Source organism: Musa acuminata, chromosome BXJ1-11, assembly GCF_036884655.1.
Source record: "Musa acuminata AAA Group cultivar baxijiao chromosome BXJ1-11, Cavendish_Baxijiao_AAA, whole genome shotgun sequence".
NCBI lineage: Eukaryota > Viridiplantae > Streptophyta > Magnoliopsida > Zingiberales > Musaceae > Musa > Musa acuminata.
Genome location: NC_088337.1, coordinates 29,632,653 through 29,649,797, shown reverse-complemented (window position 1 = coordinate 29,649,797; position 17,145 = coordinate 29,632,653). Strand labels below are relative to the sequence as shown.

Below are 17,145 nucleotides of genomic sequence, written 5' to 3'. Positions count from 1 at the left end.
TAGAAATCCTAACCTAATCTAACATTTTTGTTGTGATTCCCAGTTCAACCATAAAATCATTTTTGGTTAAGCATCTTCCTCACTTTCTTGGCTATAACTATTAATTAAAAAAATATTTATTTGAGTCATCCTCGGCCATAACCATGTAATTAGTGTTAATAATATTTTGATTACCTTTTTTTTTTTCATATAATCAATTAATCCAAAGGTATCGACTAATATATATATATATTATCGTTAAATTGCAATGAAACCTATATATCCTCTTCTTATGAGTCTACTCTTCCGAATAGCGGATCCTCGAATCCGAATCTGATAAAAACCCGATCTCAGACCCGAACCGCACGCATGCGTTTTTTGGGTTCGTTTTGCAAATCGATCCTTGAAAAGATTGAGAATAACTTATTTATTATATGCGTTCCTCCACACACATCAAACCTCAAAATCTTCTGTATGTCCGTAAAATACTACTTACTATGTTTATTTTATTTTATATTTTATAAAAAAATACATAATTTTCATATATATATAAATAATACTCCAACCTAAATTGAGAGAGGTAAATAACATATATTATTTTCAGATTTTACAAGAGTGTGTGTATATATATTATATTCTAAATTTAAATTAAGAAAACCATTGATTTTGGAGCGACATATATCACTTTATGTTAATTTTTTATTGTTATTATGTTGTTTAATTCGTCGTTTCCTTTTATTCGCACCCCGCTTTTGAGATACCACACGCCTTGGCCTCTTATTTAATGCACCAAATATAAAACCAAGGAAAACCCTCAAACCGGGCTACAGAGAGACGGGAGACTGGAGACGATATCCTCAAATCCTCGCTGCGAATCGCCGATCCCTCCCGCGCCTGCTCGGCCGGCGGAAACCCTAAGGACTCGCCGCCATCGACCGCCCCCGCCGGCCGCTCAATCCGTCCCCAAGAACTTACCCCGTTCCGTCGCATCTCCTCTCGCGCAGCTCTCCTGGAGATCCCTCCCTCCGTTTGCCGTTCGCTTCACTCCCTCTTCTCTCCATCTCGTTCGGAGTCGGATCCTCTGACAGTGCGCCCCGGATTTTGGAATCTGCGCTGCTCTCGCGGTTTCTTGGGCTCCAAGACTGGGATACTTTCCTCCCTTGTGGAGGAATGTGGCAAGGTTGGAGGTCTTGATACGTTTCTGAGCGTTCGGTGAGTCAATTTGGTGATCATAATCCAACGTAAGTTATCATTTCTTTGTTCTTCTTATCATGTTTTCCTTTTTATTTGTTGATGCTAGCGAAATTCCTGTTCTATTCAATAGTCGTGACATTGTCAGGGTTAGATATCTGTTTAATTGCCAGATGCCTTGTATCCTCTAACATTGTTCATTCTGGAATGAATTAATCACTTAAGATGGTGGTAATATATATCTATATATTCTGGTTTGAGATGTTCCAATATTCTTGGATGAAACATGTAGCCATTTGCTTGCTACCACCACGATTATATTGCTATTAGTATTGTTCTGAAATCCAAATGTATTATAATGCGAAGGTCTAGATCGTGCATGTGGAGCCTTTTTGACGCTTCCTGTCAACGGAACGTGTGGGATTTATGTAGGGATGATTCCTTGTCTCTTACGAGTTGCTAGCTTCTGAAATATGGACAGACTTTCCATATTTTTACTTCTCTGTAATGTATATGCCTATCCGGATTGAAAATGATGGTTCAGTTTAAGGATAGGCTGGTTTTCTTTTTTCAACCATTTAAACCCAACTGATGCAACCTGGAGGTTTCTTGATGAACCCTGGATAATCGCTAATTAGTTTGATGGAATCAGTTTATATTGCCTAGTCCAGGGGAGGTTTGAGTTTAATTTGAGTTGTCTTTTGGTTTGTTGAGGGCTCTTAATCTAATTACTTCAGATGCCATGTATGACAGTTTGTGTTATTCTGGAGTTGCTTAGAATTTGAGGTGTTCAGTTGGTTTAGATGGAAGAGTTGTGATTGGTAAAATCTTGCCATTCTTGTAAGCGCCAATACATTGAAGGCTTCACAAAACTTAATAGTCTACTCAAGGATGGCTAACAACTTTTGGGTGTCAGTAATTTTCCATATTACATGTTTGTAAATTCAATTTTGTTGCTTGTTTTCTTGGTCAATGATATTTGGTTATTGTGATTAGGGGTGTATTATGGTTTCATAATTAAATAAATAAGAAATGGTAAATATTATACAACTCAACCTGCTAAGGTACTCAAGCTATAGTGGGATCACCAAGGTGAAGCTATTACCAGTGTGATGCTTAGACTTCATTTTTACTGCTGCAGCATTCATATTGACACAACACATGGATGTTGGTACTAGATCTGGATTAGACTTGTCATAAATTGTCTACATTTTGTCAACTAATTTTGGCCACCATCTGGTCGGACCTTTGCTGTGATTAATGAGAAGATTTGTATCAATCACATGTTGCCAACCACGAGAGGAAGAGGAGAAGATGAGAACATGATGAAGTATCTTCTGTTTTTGTGCATCTTGCTGCAGTTGCTACTTGCTACTTTGCATTGTTGTCATTGTCACTCCACTCAGTTTCCCTGGCTTCACCAGTTTCCCTGGCTTCACTGTGTGGAGATACAATATGGAGGACATGCATCCATTGATGGTGAAATTACTGTGGGACTGACAGGGAACTAAATTCCATGAGCTAAGGGTTTTGAAGTCTAAATTTTAGTTCTTAATCCATTGGGACTTTCAATCATGTAATCTATTTGAGAATAAAAGAGGAGGAAAGAAAAAAAAAGAAAAAGAAAAAGAAGAGAAGAGAAAAAGAAAAGAAAGGAGGAAAAAGAAAACATACAAGGTCAAATAGGCGGAATAAAATAAGAGGAAGAGGAAGGAGAGGAGAACAAGGAGACGTACCTTTATTTTTGTTGTTGTGGCTTTGTTTGTCATTGTTGTCACTCCACTCAGTGGCCTTTGCTTGCTGTACAGATGTGAATGACCCAATGACTAAAAGGAAATTAACTTTTATTAGTTGAGGGTTTTGAAGTTAATCATGGATCTTATCATTTGGCCTTTCAATCGTGTCATTACTGATGAGAACAAAAGAGAAGGGAAGAGAAAATGACATGATAATTATCAATGGATAAAGTTTCCCCTCCTAACAATTGGGACATGCTGGCACAACCATAGCATGGCAAAGTGATACTTATTATGATACATATGATCTTGTATCTTATGGCACATTGGTGGCATGAGGAGCCAAAATTGACGTCCCAGTGACTTCATGACCTTGAGAAGTCTGGGGTCCCACTTGTAATGCACCTGCTATTGAAAGCCATGTTAGAATTTAGGGAAAACATAGCTTGAGGTAATAACATATGTGATAAGGTGTTTTTTCTGTTTCCTCAGTTGGACGTTTACTAAGCTGCTAATCCTATCATATAACCAAAAATGTTGCAACTTAAACATCTTATAAGTTACCTTTTCATAACCTGCTCTTCCTTTTAGAGACTCAAAAAGTTAGATGTATTGGACTTTCTTGTTGTTAGCTTCCCCACCCTTTGAAACTGTTGCATGTTCTTCATTGGGCGAAATCTTTTGGTTTGGGAATTGGTTTGTGTTCTGAGGTTGCTTATTGTTCATGACTTGTTTATTTTACAGATGGTACCCTGAAGATGGCCCTTAGTAAATGCAAACCTTCTGGTGATGAAACTTCTGTCAGTATGGCACCTTTGGCATTTTCTAAAAGGGCACTTGAGAAGGTCAATCCTGTCGGGCAAAGTATGACATCCATGGCATCATCCTTCCCAGCGGCGGCTGATGTAGATATTGACATTAGGGAAATTTACTTCCTGATCATGCATTTTTTATCAGCTGGGCCATGTAAAAGGACATATGGACAGTTCTGGAATGAGCTTTTGGAGTATCAACTTTTACCTAGAAGATACCATGCGTGGTATTCACGTTGTGGTGCACAAAGTGGCGATGAAGATGATGATGGCATCTCGCTGCCTCTTTGCTATATCAAATTGGTCGAAAGGTACATGATGCTACTGTTCATATCTCCACTTGTTTATTCAAATGGAGTCTATGAATGCATGCCTTAATTCATGTCACTGCCACTTTTTTTTTTTTTTTTGGATTTTTCTTAATCAAAGCGCTTAAGATTTTGTTTTGTACTATTCTGGTATCCCAAATGATCATGGTAATCCTTGTTTCCCTCACTATAATAGTGAGTGTTTGTCTTGATTTGGATATGAAAGCTATCAACCGTATATGTATTATCCTACTGTAAGGTTGTTGCTTTGTTTGAATTTCCTAAACTGCATTTCTGAATCCTGATTCTCTAACATTTTAGCTGCTACCTTGAGAATGTACATGCATATTGTTGCTGCTCCCCTTTTGAAGTGATGCAATTATATATAATGAGACTTCTTATGATTTGAGCCAACTTTAGGTAACACTTTTAGTTGTAGAACCTTAAACATGTCTTCAATATCTGTCATTATTGTAGTTCGTTGATGCTGCATTTTTCTTATTTTTGGGTCCCATGATTAAGTTGTTGTCATAACTCATTAGTCATAAATACTCTTTATCATAAACAAACAAATGTCATTCATTATATTATCACTTTCTGAAGACATCTTAGCAAAATTCTCTAAAATGAGATAAAAAAGAAAAGCAATGAAGATTTACTTTGAAGTTTCCCTTCTTTAACAAGATGATTTAAGCTAGAGGTCTTTAGACTAGGTTAGGGAGTTTTTGCATGTCAAAGTTTTCTCTCACCCAATTTATTTCTGTTTCTCTCTCTCTCTCTCTCTCTCTCTCCCTCTTTCGTAATTCCTCTCTCTTGATCCATCTCCTCATACTCTAGGGTAGTTAGGAGATATTAATATTGTATATTTTGTTTATATATAATGATGGCTTTAAATATTGGTATGTAGCGGTGTACCTACACATGATGCTTCAGTGTGTGACACTGATGAGGAGGGTGAGGAGGAGAAGAGGGGGAGGGGGGGGGGGTGGGAGGAGAGAGAGTCATTAATGAAAAGATAGCAATGACTGTAAAAAAAAAAAGATCTGGTAGAGGCTAGAGAGATAAGTTAGAGATCCTGAAGTGGGCAGTAAGCCAGTTTCTGCATGTTACCTGACAGTAACTTGCTATACCATATATTCTAGGAGTGACATCATGCTAGTGCTTCCACCTCCTTATGGCTTTCATTTCATTTGGCGAGTGAGGCAAGGGGCATGGTGCAGTTGTGTGCTTAGCTTGCCACTAGCTTGGTTGCATATGGGTAGTATCGTTTATCTGGTTGTTGTTTCTTGCTTTCTGTTGGTTCCAGTGTAGCATCGATACAATTATCAGATATGATTCTTTCTTTCTGTTGGTTGCAGTGCAGCATCAATACAAATATCAGATATGATTTAACACGATAGTGGATGAGCCAGAATGTCATTTCTTTTGAAGTATAATCTTTTGCAGAATGGATTTGTGGTTATAAGATATGCTTATTTAATAGAATATGATATGATGAATCTTGTCTGTTTTTTATATATATGGATTATGTAGTTGCACATCTTATAAATGGTAATTACTAGATAATGTGTACAACTGATATACTCACCTAAAATTTTTGTTTAATATCTATGTGATGCTCTAAAAAGGTAGAGAAAACAAGTACTTTGGCATATTTTGACACTAGAGAGATATCTGACATGTATCTGGGAAGTATCTCATTAACATCTAATGTCTCTTGTATGGTATGACAAGCATTTAACTAAACATATTTCATTGTTTGCTTGGATTGGAAATATTTATATTTGGGAAGGAATAGTCTAAGCATAGGTTATCAATCTTGCTTTCATATATAATTGTTTCTTTTGAGTTTACCCTTTATAATGAATTTAACATCGCATGCTTGTTTCAAAATTGAATTTCAACTTTGCTGATATTTGTTTTGAACCAGAACATTTGAAGTTATTCTCTATAAAATGGATTTTCCTATAAATATTTTGCTAGGCAAATTAGTATACTTTTGGAATACATGAATAATGGTGCACTTATGTATATTTCATGTTAAGAATATGCCGTCCATGCTACAATTTGCCAAAACTAGTAGATTTTGCTTTTTGTCACTGCACATAAAACTGTTGATGTTTTTGCAACTTTACGTACCTATTTTAGAATTTTAGTTATTTGTGTTCTTTGACAAGCTAACTGTCGTACGTTTCCTAATTTCTGTAACTTACTGCTTGTTCTTTCTTAGGTATCCACACATTGAAAAGGATCACTTAGTAAAACTTCTGAAACAATTGATTCTGAATTCTAGTCATTTGCCTGGAATGGGCAGAGGAGCTCCAAGTGCTGCTGATGTTCCTACACTTCTGGGATCTGATTCCTTTTCTCTTCTTGCATGTATGAAACCTTTCTATTCTTCTTTATGATGCAGTGTCTGAGGTTCTGGTTCATCTTTGATCAGATAATTGCCAATAGATCAAGTTAATGTTCATTTTCTCCTTTTGTTCTTGATAAACCTTTTTCTTGTTGTCGTAGGCTGCATTCTGTTTTGCTTTCCTCTTTATTGCAGTTCTCTCACCCTCTCGATTGTGCTTTTACATCGCAGCTGATATGGATAGAGGGAATAAAGGAGCCAATAAGTTGCCGAGTTATTTGCGTTGGCCACATATGCAGGCTGATCAGGTCCATGGGTTAGCTTTTAGGGAGATAGGTGGTGGTTTCACAAAGCACCATCGAGCTCCATCCATTCGTGCAGCATGTTATGCCATTGCTAAACCATCAACTTTGGTGCAAAAAATGGAGATCATAAAGAAGTTGAGGGGACATCAGAATGCTGTCTATTGTGGTATCTTCTGTTCACCTTCTATTATATTTAACAACTTCAGTTTCAGTCTTTCATAATTTTATGATCATTGTAAGAGTAGTACGGAGTGCAACATAAACATTACATTTTAGCGTTTGAGTAACTCTGCATAGGCAGCAGATAGTGCTGACTACATGCAACTCAGAAGAGTTTTGGACTTATTGTACTATGAACCAAGGAGTCAATTTCAACTAGTTTGATTTTTACTGACTGTTATTTACTGATCTGAGTCCAAATCAAGATGCTGACCGTTCAAAATCCATCCTAATAAAATAAAGGACTCCTTTCTTCAATACACATGGAGCTTACAATCCTGTTCTTTGTACCTGTAACCTGTCACCTACCTCTTCGCCGCCCACCATGTCGCCAATCTTGGGTATGCTTCCTTCTTTTTTCCTCCCCCTTTTCATCCTCATTCACTGTTCCTACACCACTTCGTCTTTTTTCTTCTTCTTCCTTCCTCTTGCTCCTTCTTCCTCTTCCTCCTCCTCCATCGCCTGCCCTTCCTTTTCCTTCTCCTCCACTGTCTCATCCTCTTCCTCTACAGCCTCTTTTCCTTATTTCCTATTCCTCCTTCCTTTTTCTCCTCTTTCTTCCTCCTCTTCGTCGTCTTCTTCTTCTTGGTACATACTACTGTACCATTTGTGGTACACCAGTTGGTAGGACCGGTACTGTATCCTGGTACAAAATTATAATCCTTGATATGAAGTTATGAACTATATAATTTTAAGTCAATTTGTTCATTGACTTGTGATATAGAGTTTACATAGGGCCTTTAATGGTTGAACTTTGATTGTTTAGGAAGGAGTTGCAGAACAAAGGTTATGAGGTTTTCATATGAGAAAACCATTTTCTTTATTTTATGTTTTTTTGTTGACTAATATGTAGTGATTACAATAGGCGCTCGGGTGAGGCGAGGCCCGAGCGTCTCGCTTCATTTCCAGGCGGTGCTTTTCAAAGAGGCGTCACCTGGGCGCTTCGGGCGAGCGCCTGGGTTAAACCGGGCGAGCGCCTGGGTTAAACCAGGCGACCGAACTAGATTTTTAGGTCTGGTTGGTCTCCGGTGCTTTAGTAGATTCAATCGAACCAACTAAATCACCGATATCAGGCTCCCTCTCGCGATTTCCCCGACTTCCCCAACCCTAACACACGATTTTGATGCCGAGATTTCTTCTCCGCTGTCGTTGCTCTCTGCTGCCGCTACCACTGTCGTCGCTACTGTCGCTACTCGCCGCTGCCACAATCGTTGCTCGTCGCTGCCACAATCGCTGCTCGCTGTTGTTGTCGCCACTCCCGTTGTCGCTCGTAGCTCCCGCTCCAGCTACGGCTGTCGCCTGATACCGCTACTGTTGCCTGAGAAGCCTCGGTCTTCTCATATTCTTCTCACTATACTGTTAACAGTAAAGTAACAGTATACTGCTAACTATATACTAATGATAGTATTTTTATTTATTAGATTAATAATATATTATTTTGATTTTAATACTATTAAATTTTATTTATTTAAAATTATTGTTAGGTTTCAGAATAAATGACAAGTGTACAGAGCAACTCAATAGATTTGATGTAAAATTTTATTGTTTTAATTTTTGAGACTTTTTATTAATGTGACATTGTGATTTTGTACCTGATTTTCTTAATTGAATAGCATATTTTTATTTAAATAATTATATTTATTAGTTATATTATATATTTTTATATTTTAGCGTCTCGCTTCGTTTGGGTGAGCACCTAGCACCTCGGGCGCTTTTGGACCTGGGTGCTTTTTGGTGCCTAGCGCTTTTTAAATCACTGCTAATATGTAGAAGGGAGTGTTGAAGCACTGTCAGTTTCCTTGTATGCAGGATTAGTGGTATTCTATTTGCTAAATTCCATCTTGAGTTGTTGACAAATAGGTATCTTATTTAGATTTTACTTATTTGGTCTAATTGCAAGGTCACAGACACATCTTGTCTGTCTTAAGTTGTTTTGAAATCTAGGAGTGCGTCATACATTTTAGTATTTCGAGTATTCAGACTCACAATACACAATCTTTTTTCACCATTTGTACTATTCTGTAGTTGCAAGACTATTTTTCTCTAGCATTTATGTTTAGTCTTCTTTGATTCAAGGAGAGTGTGTTATATTTGACAGTCATTTTGGTTTTAGATTAATCTACTCATGTTTCTTGTAAAAACTTGACTTTTCCGTTATTATGTCCTAGGTAGATCATATCCCATGAATTAAGAGTTCTGTTTAAACATACTGGGATCCCTTTACTGGTGTCACTAATAGCAATTACAACATATTGTGTTACCCGCAGACTATTCTAATATATAGGTTATCGAGTTTCATAAGGCTTTTGATTAAACAAACCCAGGTCTTATATTGCCTGTGGACCAAATAAGTATCTTGAATATCAAGGATCTGATTACTGATGATAATTCTTGAAGTCACCCTGAATCTGTTGGAGTTGCTCTAAACTGACTAGATATGACTGGGAATTGATGGGATTCAGTTGGGATTGCTTCTGTCCAATGGAGATCTGACCAGTTGATCATCCAGTTTCTCAGTTAATTCATCCTCATCTGATTCATGAATGGTGCTTACTATATGTTTTTCTTGGTCTTGATCAATTTAAGCACCCAAAGATCAACAAAGTTAATAAATTAGGTGTTCCGATTCTCTTTTTTTATTTCCTTAAAGTATATTTGAGCGCTTATGTTAATATGGTTCATTATGATCTTTGATACTTTTTTGTCTACCATTATTGCCTGTAAATTTGAATTAGATTGGTAGGATACAGAGAGTTCACTAATGCTATTTTGTTCTCTCTATGCTTATGTATTCTAAATGTTACTTGACTGACATTGATTGGGACATATAAGATTAATTGCTACATCCGTTGAGCCTCATTTCTTGATTTCCTGTTTTCCTTGGTACTGAGTTGGTTATCACAAAAAATTTGAGGCCTTTGTTTCTGGTTGCTTTAATTATATGTGCTATGGCACTTGTTATTGTGACTTTCTGTGTTCTGGCATTTCTGATGATCCCCTCCATACTTGATACTTCTTTTGTTTCACATATCATTTCTTCAAGTTAGAAATTCTTTGGTCAATTTTGTCATATTACATCATGCAGTATAATGTCTTGTGAACATTCATAATTGTAGCTACCTTTGATCGTTTGGGGCGGTATGTAATAACTGGGTCAGATGATCGCCTTGTTAAGATCTGGTCACTGGAAACTGCATTTTGCCTGGCCAGCTGCCGTGGACATGAAGTGAGTCTTAGATGGTGTATTAATGTTTTTCACCGTTGCCTGTCAGCTTTTCATTGTTTTCCCATTCCCTTTCTCTTGATTATCATTCTTTATTCTGGTCGGCATTAATGAAGGGTGACATAACTGACCTGGCTGTGAGTTCAAATAATGCTGTGGTGGCATCTTCTGCAAATGACTCCATCATTAGAGTGGTCGGTCTATTATCTTTTGAAATGCAGATGTTGTAAAGGTTTTGATCTGATTTGCCTGTATTTTTCTTCCAAGTTTTGATAATTTTGGCTTATCAATGCAGTGGCATTTACCTGATGGGCACCCAATATCAGTGTTGAAGGGACATACTGGAGCTGTGACTGCCCTTGCCTTTAGTCCAAGACTTTCCTCTGTTTACCAGCTACTTTCGTAAGTGTTCTGACATTCAATTATTTATATTTTTATTTATCAGTTGGTTCCTTTGGTATTAAGGAGTGTCCATTTGTGGGTTTTTAAACTTTATTATTGCTTATGCAACTTGCACTATGATCTCAAACTTCTAAATTTGTTCTCCTTTGTTTTCTTTTAAACTGCAGAAGTACTCACTACTCAGTTTATGTTATGCTATGGTCTTTTTGGTTGATGAATAACCTTCTGGTTAAATTATGTAGCAAAAACTGTAGATAGTTGTTGCATGCATGGTCTGCAGTACCGAACTGTACCGCCCGGTATGGGCGGTACGTACCGGTCCGAGTGCACTGTAGCACTGTAGCAGAGCTACAGTACTCGACACACCTGAGTATACCGCTCTGACACGGACTTAGCTGGTTTTGCCTAAGTCGTGCGGCACCCTTGCGCGTCCGTCCGCAAAGGTCAGCCTCCCCGAAGCCTCCCATTGTCCCTTAGGACCAACAAAAGAGAGAACGGGTTAAAGAGAACGCCTCAAACGGGATCCACAAGCAAACATGTCCGAAAAACACTTCATAGACAAAGCAAATTATAAACAGACTTTACAAGCTCTGAACAGTGGCACAACAAAGGGTAAAATGGTCCATTACAGACCGAAAAGCTCTCGCACGTGTCCACATGACACAACCTTTATTTACAAGCCTAAAGAGGCCACCAACCCAACTAAAATGGGACTTATAAGCCTTCGGCTGCCCCTTTACATTCTGTACAAGGCATGAACATGCCAAACGACACGGACATACATAAGCATTACATCAAACACCTTGTTTAGAAGTTTGTCCGTGACATTCTCCCCCACTTACCCCTTCGACGTCCTCGTCGAAGCCTTTGTGAACACTGCAACTCTTCACCTTTGCTGAGTCTTCAATCTTCTGCTCTAGCTGTAATGCGCCTCCTGGCTCCCAGCTGCTCTCCGCTGCTGTTTCTGAGTAGTCGAACCTTTGATCCGCTATGCTGCTTCAACTCACCAATGACTCTTGACTCTGGTGTGGGGTTGGCTGAGTTGTGTTGATCATTGTTGATTCTTACGGATCCCCCAAATGAAGGAAAAAGACCATCCTTACTGCGCCAGTCTCTCAAAATTTCCACATGCTGCTTGAACTGGGTGGATGCTTGTTGGAGCTTTAACGAGCATCGCCTCGCAAACTTCTGAAGTTTTGGGTCCTTCCTCCACAAAATCTGCTCATTGACTCTTCTTTCAGTTAGTTGTCACATCCAAGTAGGTTCGCATCACTTCCGCTTTCGATTGGTATTTCGTTGGGAAATGAGGCGGACAATCTACTCTCAGTAGCACTGATCACCGTTGGTGAGGATTTGACAACTATTGTCTTCCATTATCTTCGAAGGGTCTTTGAACTTGTGCAGAGCTCCTCTGCTAGATAGATAAGAGAACTGGGGTACTCGGTTTCGCCCATTCTCTTAAGAGTTGAGAAGGCAAAGGTTACTTGACTTCGCCCGCCTCCTCGAGGTTGTACTTCATGCATCGAGCTGGTTACTGGTCTTCGCCTGCTCTTTGCTCACACTTCTGAAGCACTTGAAGTGTTTGCACTCCTTGCGTTGAGTTAGCTACTGTGATTCACCTTCTCAATGCCATTGAACTTCTGGAATGCAGGAAGTTTTCACCCCAACTTGGTGTAATTCTCTGATAGATGAGGTCGCCTCTGGGATTGTACCGTCTTCTCCATCAACCCTGCCGCCTACTACACTGAGTAGCAAAGGTACAGCACCGCGTACTGCTTGCTTCGTTCCTTGGTCGTGCACTCTTGCATGACCCGAAGTCCTTCACTTACGGCTATCTTGATGAGAAACTTGTTGACACCGGTCTTATGAAGTTTCTTGGCCTCTGCCCTTCAGCCTTGTCTCGGTACTTGGAGATTGCCTCTGCATGCTCCACCTCCTCGGCCCCTTTCACGACCAAGCGCTCTCCCTCCGTGAGAGCAAGGGATCAATGACTTTCACGAAAGTCCCGCCTCTGCGGTACCATGGCGTTGCCATGCCCATGGCGCTACTATCCGTCGCCTCGCCTCTGAATCCCTTTTCTTCACAATCAGTAGATATGTCTCTGTGACACTCCTCTGAGTCCACCTCCATTCTAACTGATGCTTGATTTTGGGTAGCTAAGTCCCTCTGGACTCGTCGTCGCTTCCTCGCCCCTTTCGACCCCCTGCTTCAACACCTCTGTGTTTTCCAAGCAGTCCGTTTTGTCGATGGAAAGACAGACTGCAACTCCCATGCATGGCCTCTGCCATCACGTTGTAGAGTTTGCACCGATTCTGTTCTCCTTAGCTTCCTTGGTAGCAACGTTCGCTTACTCGACCTTGTCCTCTGACTTGTCGGGCTCCCTTAAGCGAATATGAGCTCTGGAGCAGTCCAACTCTCCAGCTGCTTCGATCATACCTCTGCATGATCAAGTCCCTCCCATGGAACTCACTGGTACTTGCATTCGAACTTTTCCCTTAGTGGAACACAGCCCCCATATGCTGATGACCAAGGTTTTCGTCCGATGCAAAATTCGATGCACGCACGGAAGACCCGCCTCTGCGGTACCATGGCCTTCACTCCTTGAATTGATAGCCCTTCTTGCCGTCGTGTTGTTCACCGAAGTGGAGCTCCCAGTAGCTCCCGATCATACCTCCATATGATCTAGTCCCTCCCGGGACTCTGTCGTGTGTATCGCATTGCCACGAACTGTCCCACCACGATCCGCTGCACCATGTCGCCTCCTGGTGACATCTCCATTGCATTCTGATCCTTGTGGAATAAACTCGAATTGTGAACCCTCCATGTGTGGCCTCTGCCAATACATCGCAGGGTCTCCACTTTCGATTTTGTTCGCTCCTTTGGCAATCGACCTTCATCCACCCACTCTTGGGTCACACCTAGATGAAGCACCGCTCTAGGACAGTCCGTCGCCTAGTAGCTCCCGAAGTCCACCGACTTCACTGTAATTTGTGCACCATTGTCTGGATCCTGGGCCTCTGCCCCTACCAGCACAATCTCCGCTGCGCACCGCTTCCTTCATGGCAACTTGAATGACAACACTGTGGCATATTCTTCAAGAGTACCCGCCTCTGCGTCCTCTTGCCCCGTGCTAAGGCCTTCTGAACTCAACTTCGCCTCCGCAAATTGAGTCGCCTTAGTTCCTCCATCAAATGCTCCTCCGAGATAAGGTGCATGTGCCCCGAAGCTCCCTTCGTCTTTGGCACCATGCAAGATGAGTCCGCTCCATCAGAATGAAGGACCCATGGAACAACATGATCCTACTCTTGCCTCTGCAAGAGTTCATGTCTTTGACCTCTGTCTAAGGAAAGCACTGTGCTTCTGCTCCATGTTCCAACTTCTCTGCTGGCTCCCTTCATGCGGCTTGGGTACTTCACCAAGTTACGCCCAAGTTGCTCCGCTCCTCGTTTTCGCATTGAGTCGATGGTGGCCCTCGTGCCCACCATTCCACAGGTCAGCCCTCCCTTGAGTCCGATCTCCACATCGACTCCAAGTGTGCCTTCATTTAAGTTGCTTCAGGTCGCTCCCCCACTTGATCTCGCAATGCATCCACCAATGCATTCTCTCGAGCGAGATCATGCGACAACTCCTCGCCGCTTGCTCAGTCCATCGAGCTTCGTGGAGTTGTTGTTTGTGAGGTACTCCTCCTCAACATGTGAGGTCCGTCTCACATGATTCTCCCTCTGGAGAGCCGGGACTTATCCCTCCTGGATAACTATCCCGTTGGAGCAACAACTCTCTTCATTTCGGAGACCACCATCCCCTTGGACTACTCCGATCTGCTGAACAAACTGTGCATTGTTCTGCCTCCTGCAAACGCACTTGCTAGATTGCGACTCCACGTCAATACAGCCCCCACTGCACCCCTCAAGGCCTAGCAACATGCTGAACTCATTGCACACTTCAGCCTCCTACGGACGTATCCTACGCTTGCCAAAGAGAAAGTTTCAATGCTCCATGGCGCCGAGTCTCGGTCGCCTTGGGATGGCCATGAACATTCCGTCGTCCGCATACAAGCCCATGCATGAGTACCAAATTCTTCGAGTTAGCAATTCCCCTCACCTCTGTGAGCTTTGCATAACTCTTTTGGTCGTTGCGCAACTCATTCCACCTTGCATGGTCTCATTCTTGCCAAGCGCCTCGCTTGCCTAGAGCACCATCAAGTATAGTTGTCAACGTTGAGCCGTAGCTCAAACTCAGCCATCCCAACCTTTGTGCGCTCCAAATTCTTCCAAGCTTGCCTGTTCTCGTGGTGCCTCTTGCGCGAAGGGTTGGCCATTCCTCTGAATGCCAATTTCAGATGCCCGCTCCTCTGAGCGACTCTTTTCCCTACATCTCCATGCCCGTTTTCCCTCAAACGGTCGCGCGTTGCTGACTGCCCTCAACGCAGCCCCGCTAGGTCCCCCACGTTTGCATGTCAAGTGTTTCTATGAGTGCTTGTCCCGCTCTGATACCATATGACACGGACTTAGCTGGTTTTGCCTAAGTCGTGCGGCACCCTTGCGCGTCCGTCCGCAAAGGTCAGCCTCCCCGAAGCCTCCCATTGTCCCTTAGGACCAACAAAAGAGAGAACGGGTTAAAGAGAACGCCTCAAACGGGATCCACAAGCAAACATGTCCGAAAAACACTTCATAGACAAAGCAAATTACAAACAGACTTTACAAGCTCTGAACAGTGGCACAACAAAAGGTAAAATGGTCCATTACAGACCGAAAAGCTCTCGCACGTGTCCACATGACACAACCTTTATTTACAAGCCTAAAGAGGCCACCAACCCAACTAAAATGGGACTTATAAGCCTTCGGCTGCCCCTTTACATTCTGTACAAGGCATGAACATGCCAAACGACACGGACATACATAAGCATTACATCAAACACCTTGTTTAGAAGTTTGTCCGTGACAGCTCGGTACACCTGGGTGTACCGCTCGGTATACCGTACCGTACCGGTATCGAGCCCAGGTCGAAACACCGGTACAATACGGTATTGCGAACCTTGGTTGCATGTATATGTTTGGATATCTTATTACTATTAGAATTCCTACAATTTTAAGAAGACAATTGACATTTTTAGGATTGCTGGCTACTGCCAGGAAGTAATGTTGCAATTCTCCCATTGAGATTTTGAAAATTAGAGCCTTGATATGACTTCAATATGAAGTATTTATTATATTTACATTTTAGTGTGATCAGTAATTAGCTGCTTGTTTAATTTGGGAGCTAAAAATCTTGAGTACATACTAATAACTATCTACTTGATTCAGACTTCAGTGCATGATGTAACAATTCTGGTCTTGCAATGTTGGTCATTACTTATTGAGAAACTTCTTTATTGCCGGACTTGCCTCAAGATTTTATATTAACTTTTCTAAAAGCAAATCTGATTTTTATTTTTAACTGATTTGGATTCTTGCTGGCATTTTGGACGGATTAGTATCATCCCATGAAAATTTATGAATTAGGATCATGGCTGGAAAAGCAAATTTCCTTCTTTTGATGAGTGACTTCTGCTTGTAGATTCCTAGCCTCCCCATACATTATATGCAATTCTCTTACCAAATTGGTTAATCAAAAAGCTTTAACCGATTAGAAGATCCTTCGTACGGACAGAGAAAAGACGTTCTTGATGGTTACTGTTTACTAGTTACATCCTAGTTTCTAGCCTATGAAAGAAATGAAGAGGTTGGGGTGGCCCTACATGGAAATGGTGGTGGCAAACTTCATTCTAGTATATTCTGTGGGTTAGCATGTTCTTTTGTATAAACGTTTCCGGAAAATTAAACTTCATTTTATATGTTCATGTATCAACTTTGGGTGTCTGTTTTGCAGATTTGACAGGATTATTTGGAATATATATTTTTTTAAAACTAAAGTGTGTATGTGGTTTGTTGCCAAAGAAAAAAATATTGGTTGATCTTTTGGTTAAATTGAGCCAAGGTTTTAAAAAACAGTTTATGTGGCTGCTTATGTAGATGCAGTGTGGCTATAAAACCGCACTTTTTATGATATATGTGGCAATAATATTTGCAGCTTGCCCTTTTTTTTAAATAGGATTTTCTGTGAGTAATAGTTTATTGGTAAGTTCTATAAAGTATAAACTCATAAGTTCTATAAACTCACATTTCGAGTAGATGAGTGGATCATGTCTCCATTTTCATTTAATGTAGTAGAATTTGACCTGTTCCATATTAAATTTGCCTGTTTAGAATTAACAATTCTATTTTATTAGTTTCACATTTATAAATTTGACAATATTGTATGCTTAGTCATGGTCAGATATATTTTGCCATCATACTAGATCCTTTGTAGTTAATTTTTTTGTCTTCTCAATGTTGACTGCTCTACTTCAATAGAGTCTCATGTGCCACTGTATATTACTTGTGCACGATGTTGAAGCCTAATCATCTATATAGTGTTTTTTTCTTTTTAAAACTACAAAATTGGTTGGAATGAAGACCTTAAACTCTGAAGTATATGGTATTCATGTGTTGTTATTTAACATCAGGTGGATAACGGAAAGCCCACTGACAGAGTGGATCTAAGTTGGGCTAATCAGCATTTTGTTCCACTTGTAG

The 17,145-nt window shown here is 40.6% G+C and overlaps 1 protein-coding gene across 3 annotated transcripts in view; it reads left to right on the top strand.

Moving 5' to 3' along the window:
• The first annotated feature begins 789 nt into the window (after nucleotides 1–789).
• LOC135597570 (uncharacterized) overlaps nucleotides 790–17,145 on the top strand; it is a 46,746-nt gene continuing 30,390 nt past the window's right edge. Inside the window, exons 1-7 of one of the 3 annotated variants that reach the window (XM_065090700.1) lie at nucleotides 790–1,191; nucleotides 3,651–4,029; nucleotides 6,257–6,405; nucleotides 6,614–6,853; nucleotides 10,023–10,132; nucleotides 10,246–10,323; nucleotides 10,425–10,531. In XM_065090700.1, the coding sequence (XP_064946772.1) occupies nucleotides 3,665–4,029; nucleotides 6,257–6,405; nucleotides 6,614–6,853; nucleotides 10,023–10,132; nucleotides 10,246–10,323; nucleotides 10,425–10,531 (1,049 nt within the window). In that variant the 5' untranslated portion in view covers nucleotides 790–1,191; nucleotides 3,651–3,664. Of the gene's footprint in view, nucleotides 1,221–3,650; nucleotides 4,030–6,256; nucleotides 6,406–6,613; nucleotides 6,854–10,022; nucleotides 10,133–10,245; nucleotides 10,324–10,424; nucleotides 10,532–17,145 lie in introns of those variants that run through there. The other 2 variants (XM_065090699.1, XM_065090701.1) reach the window with 2 other exon arrangements.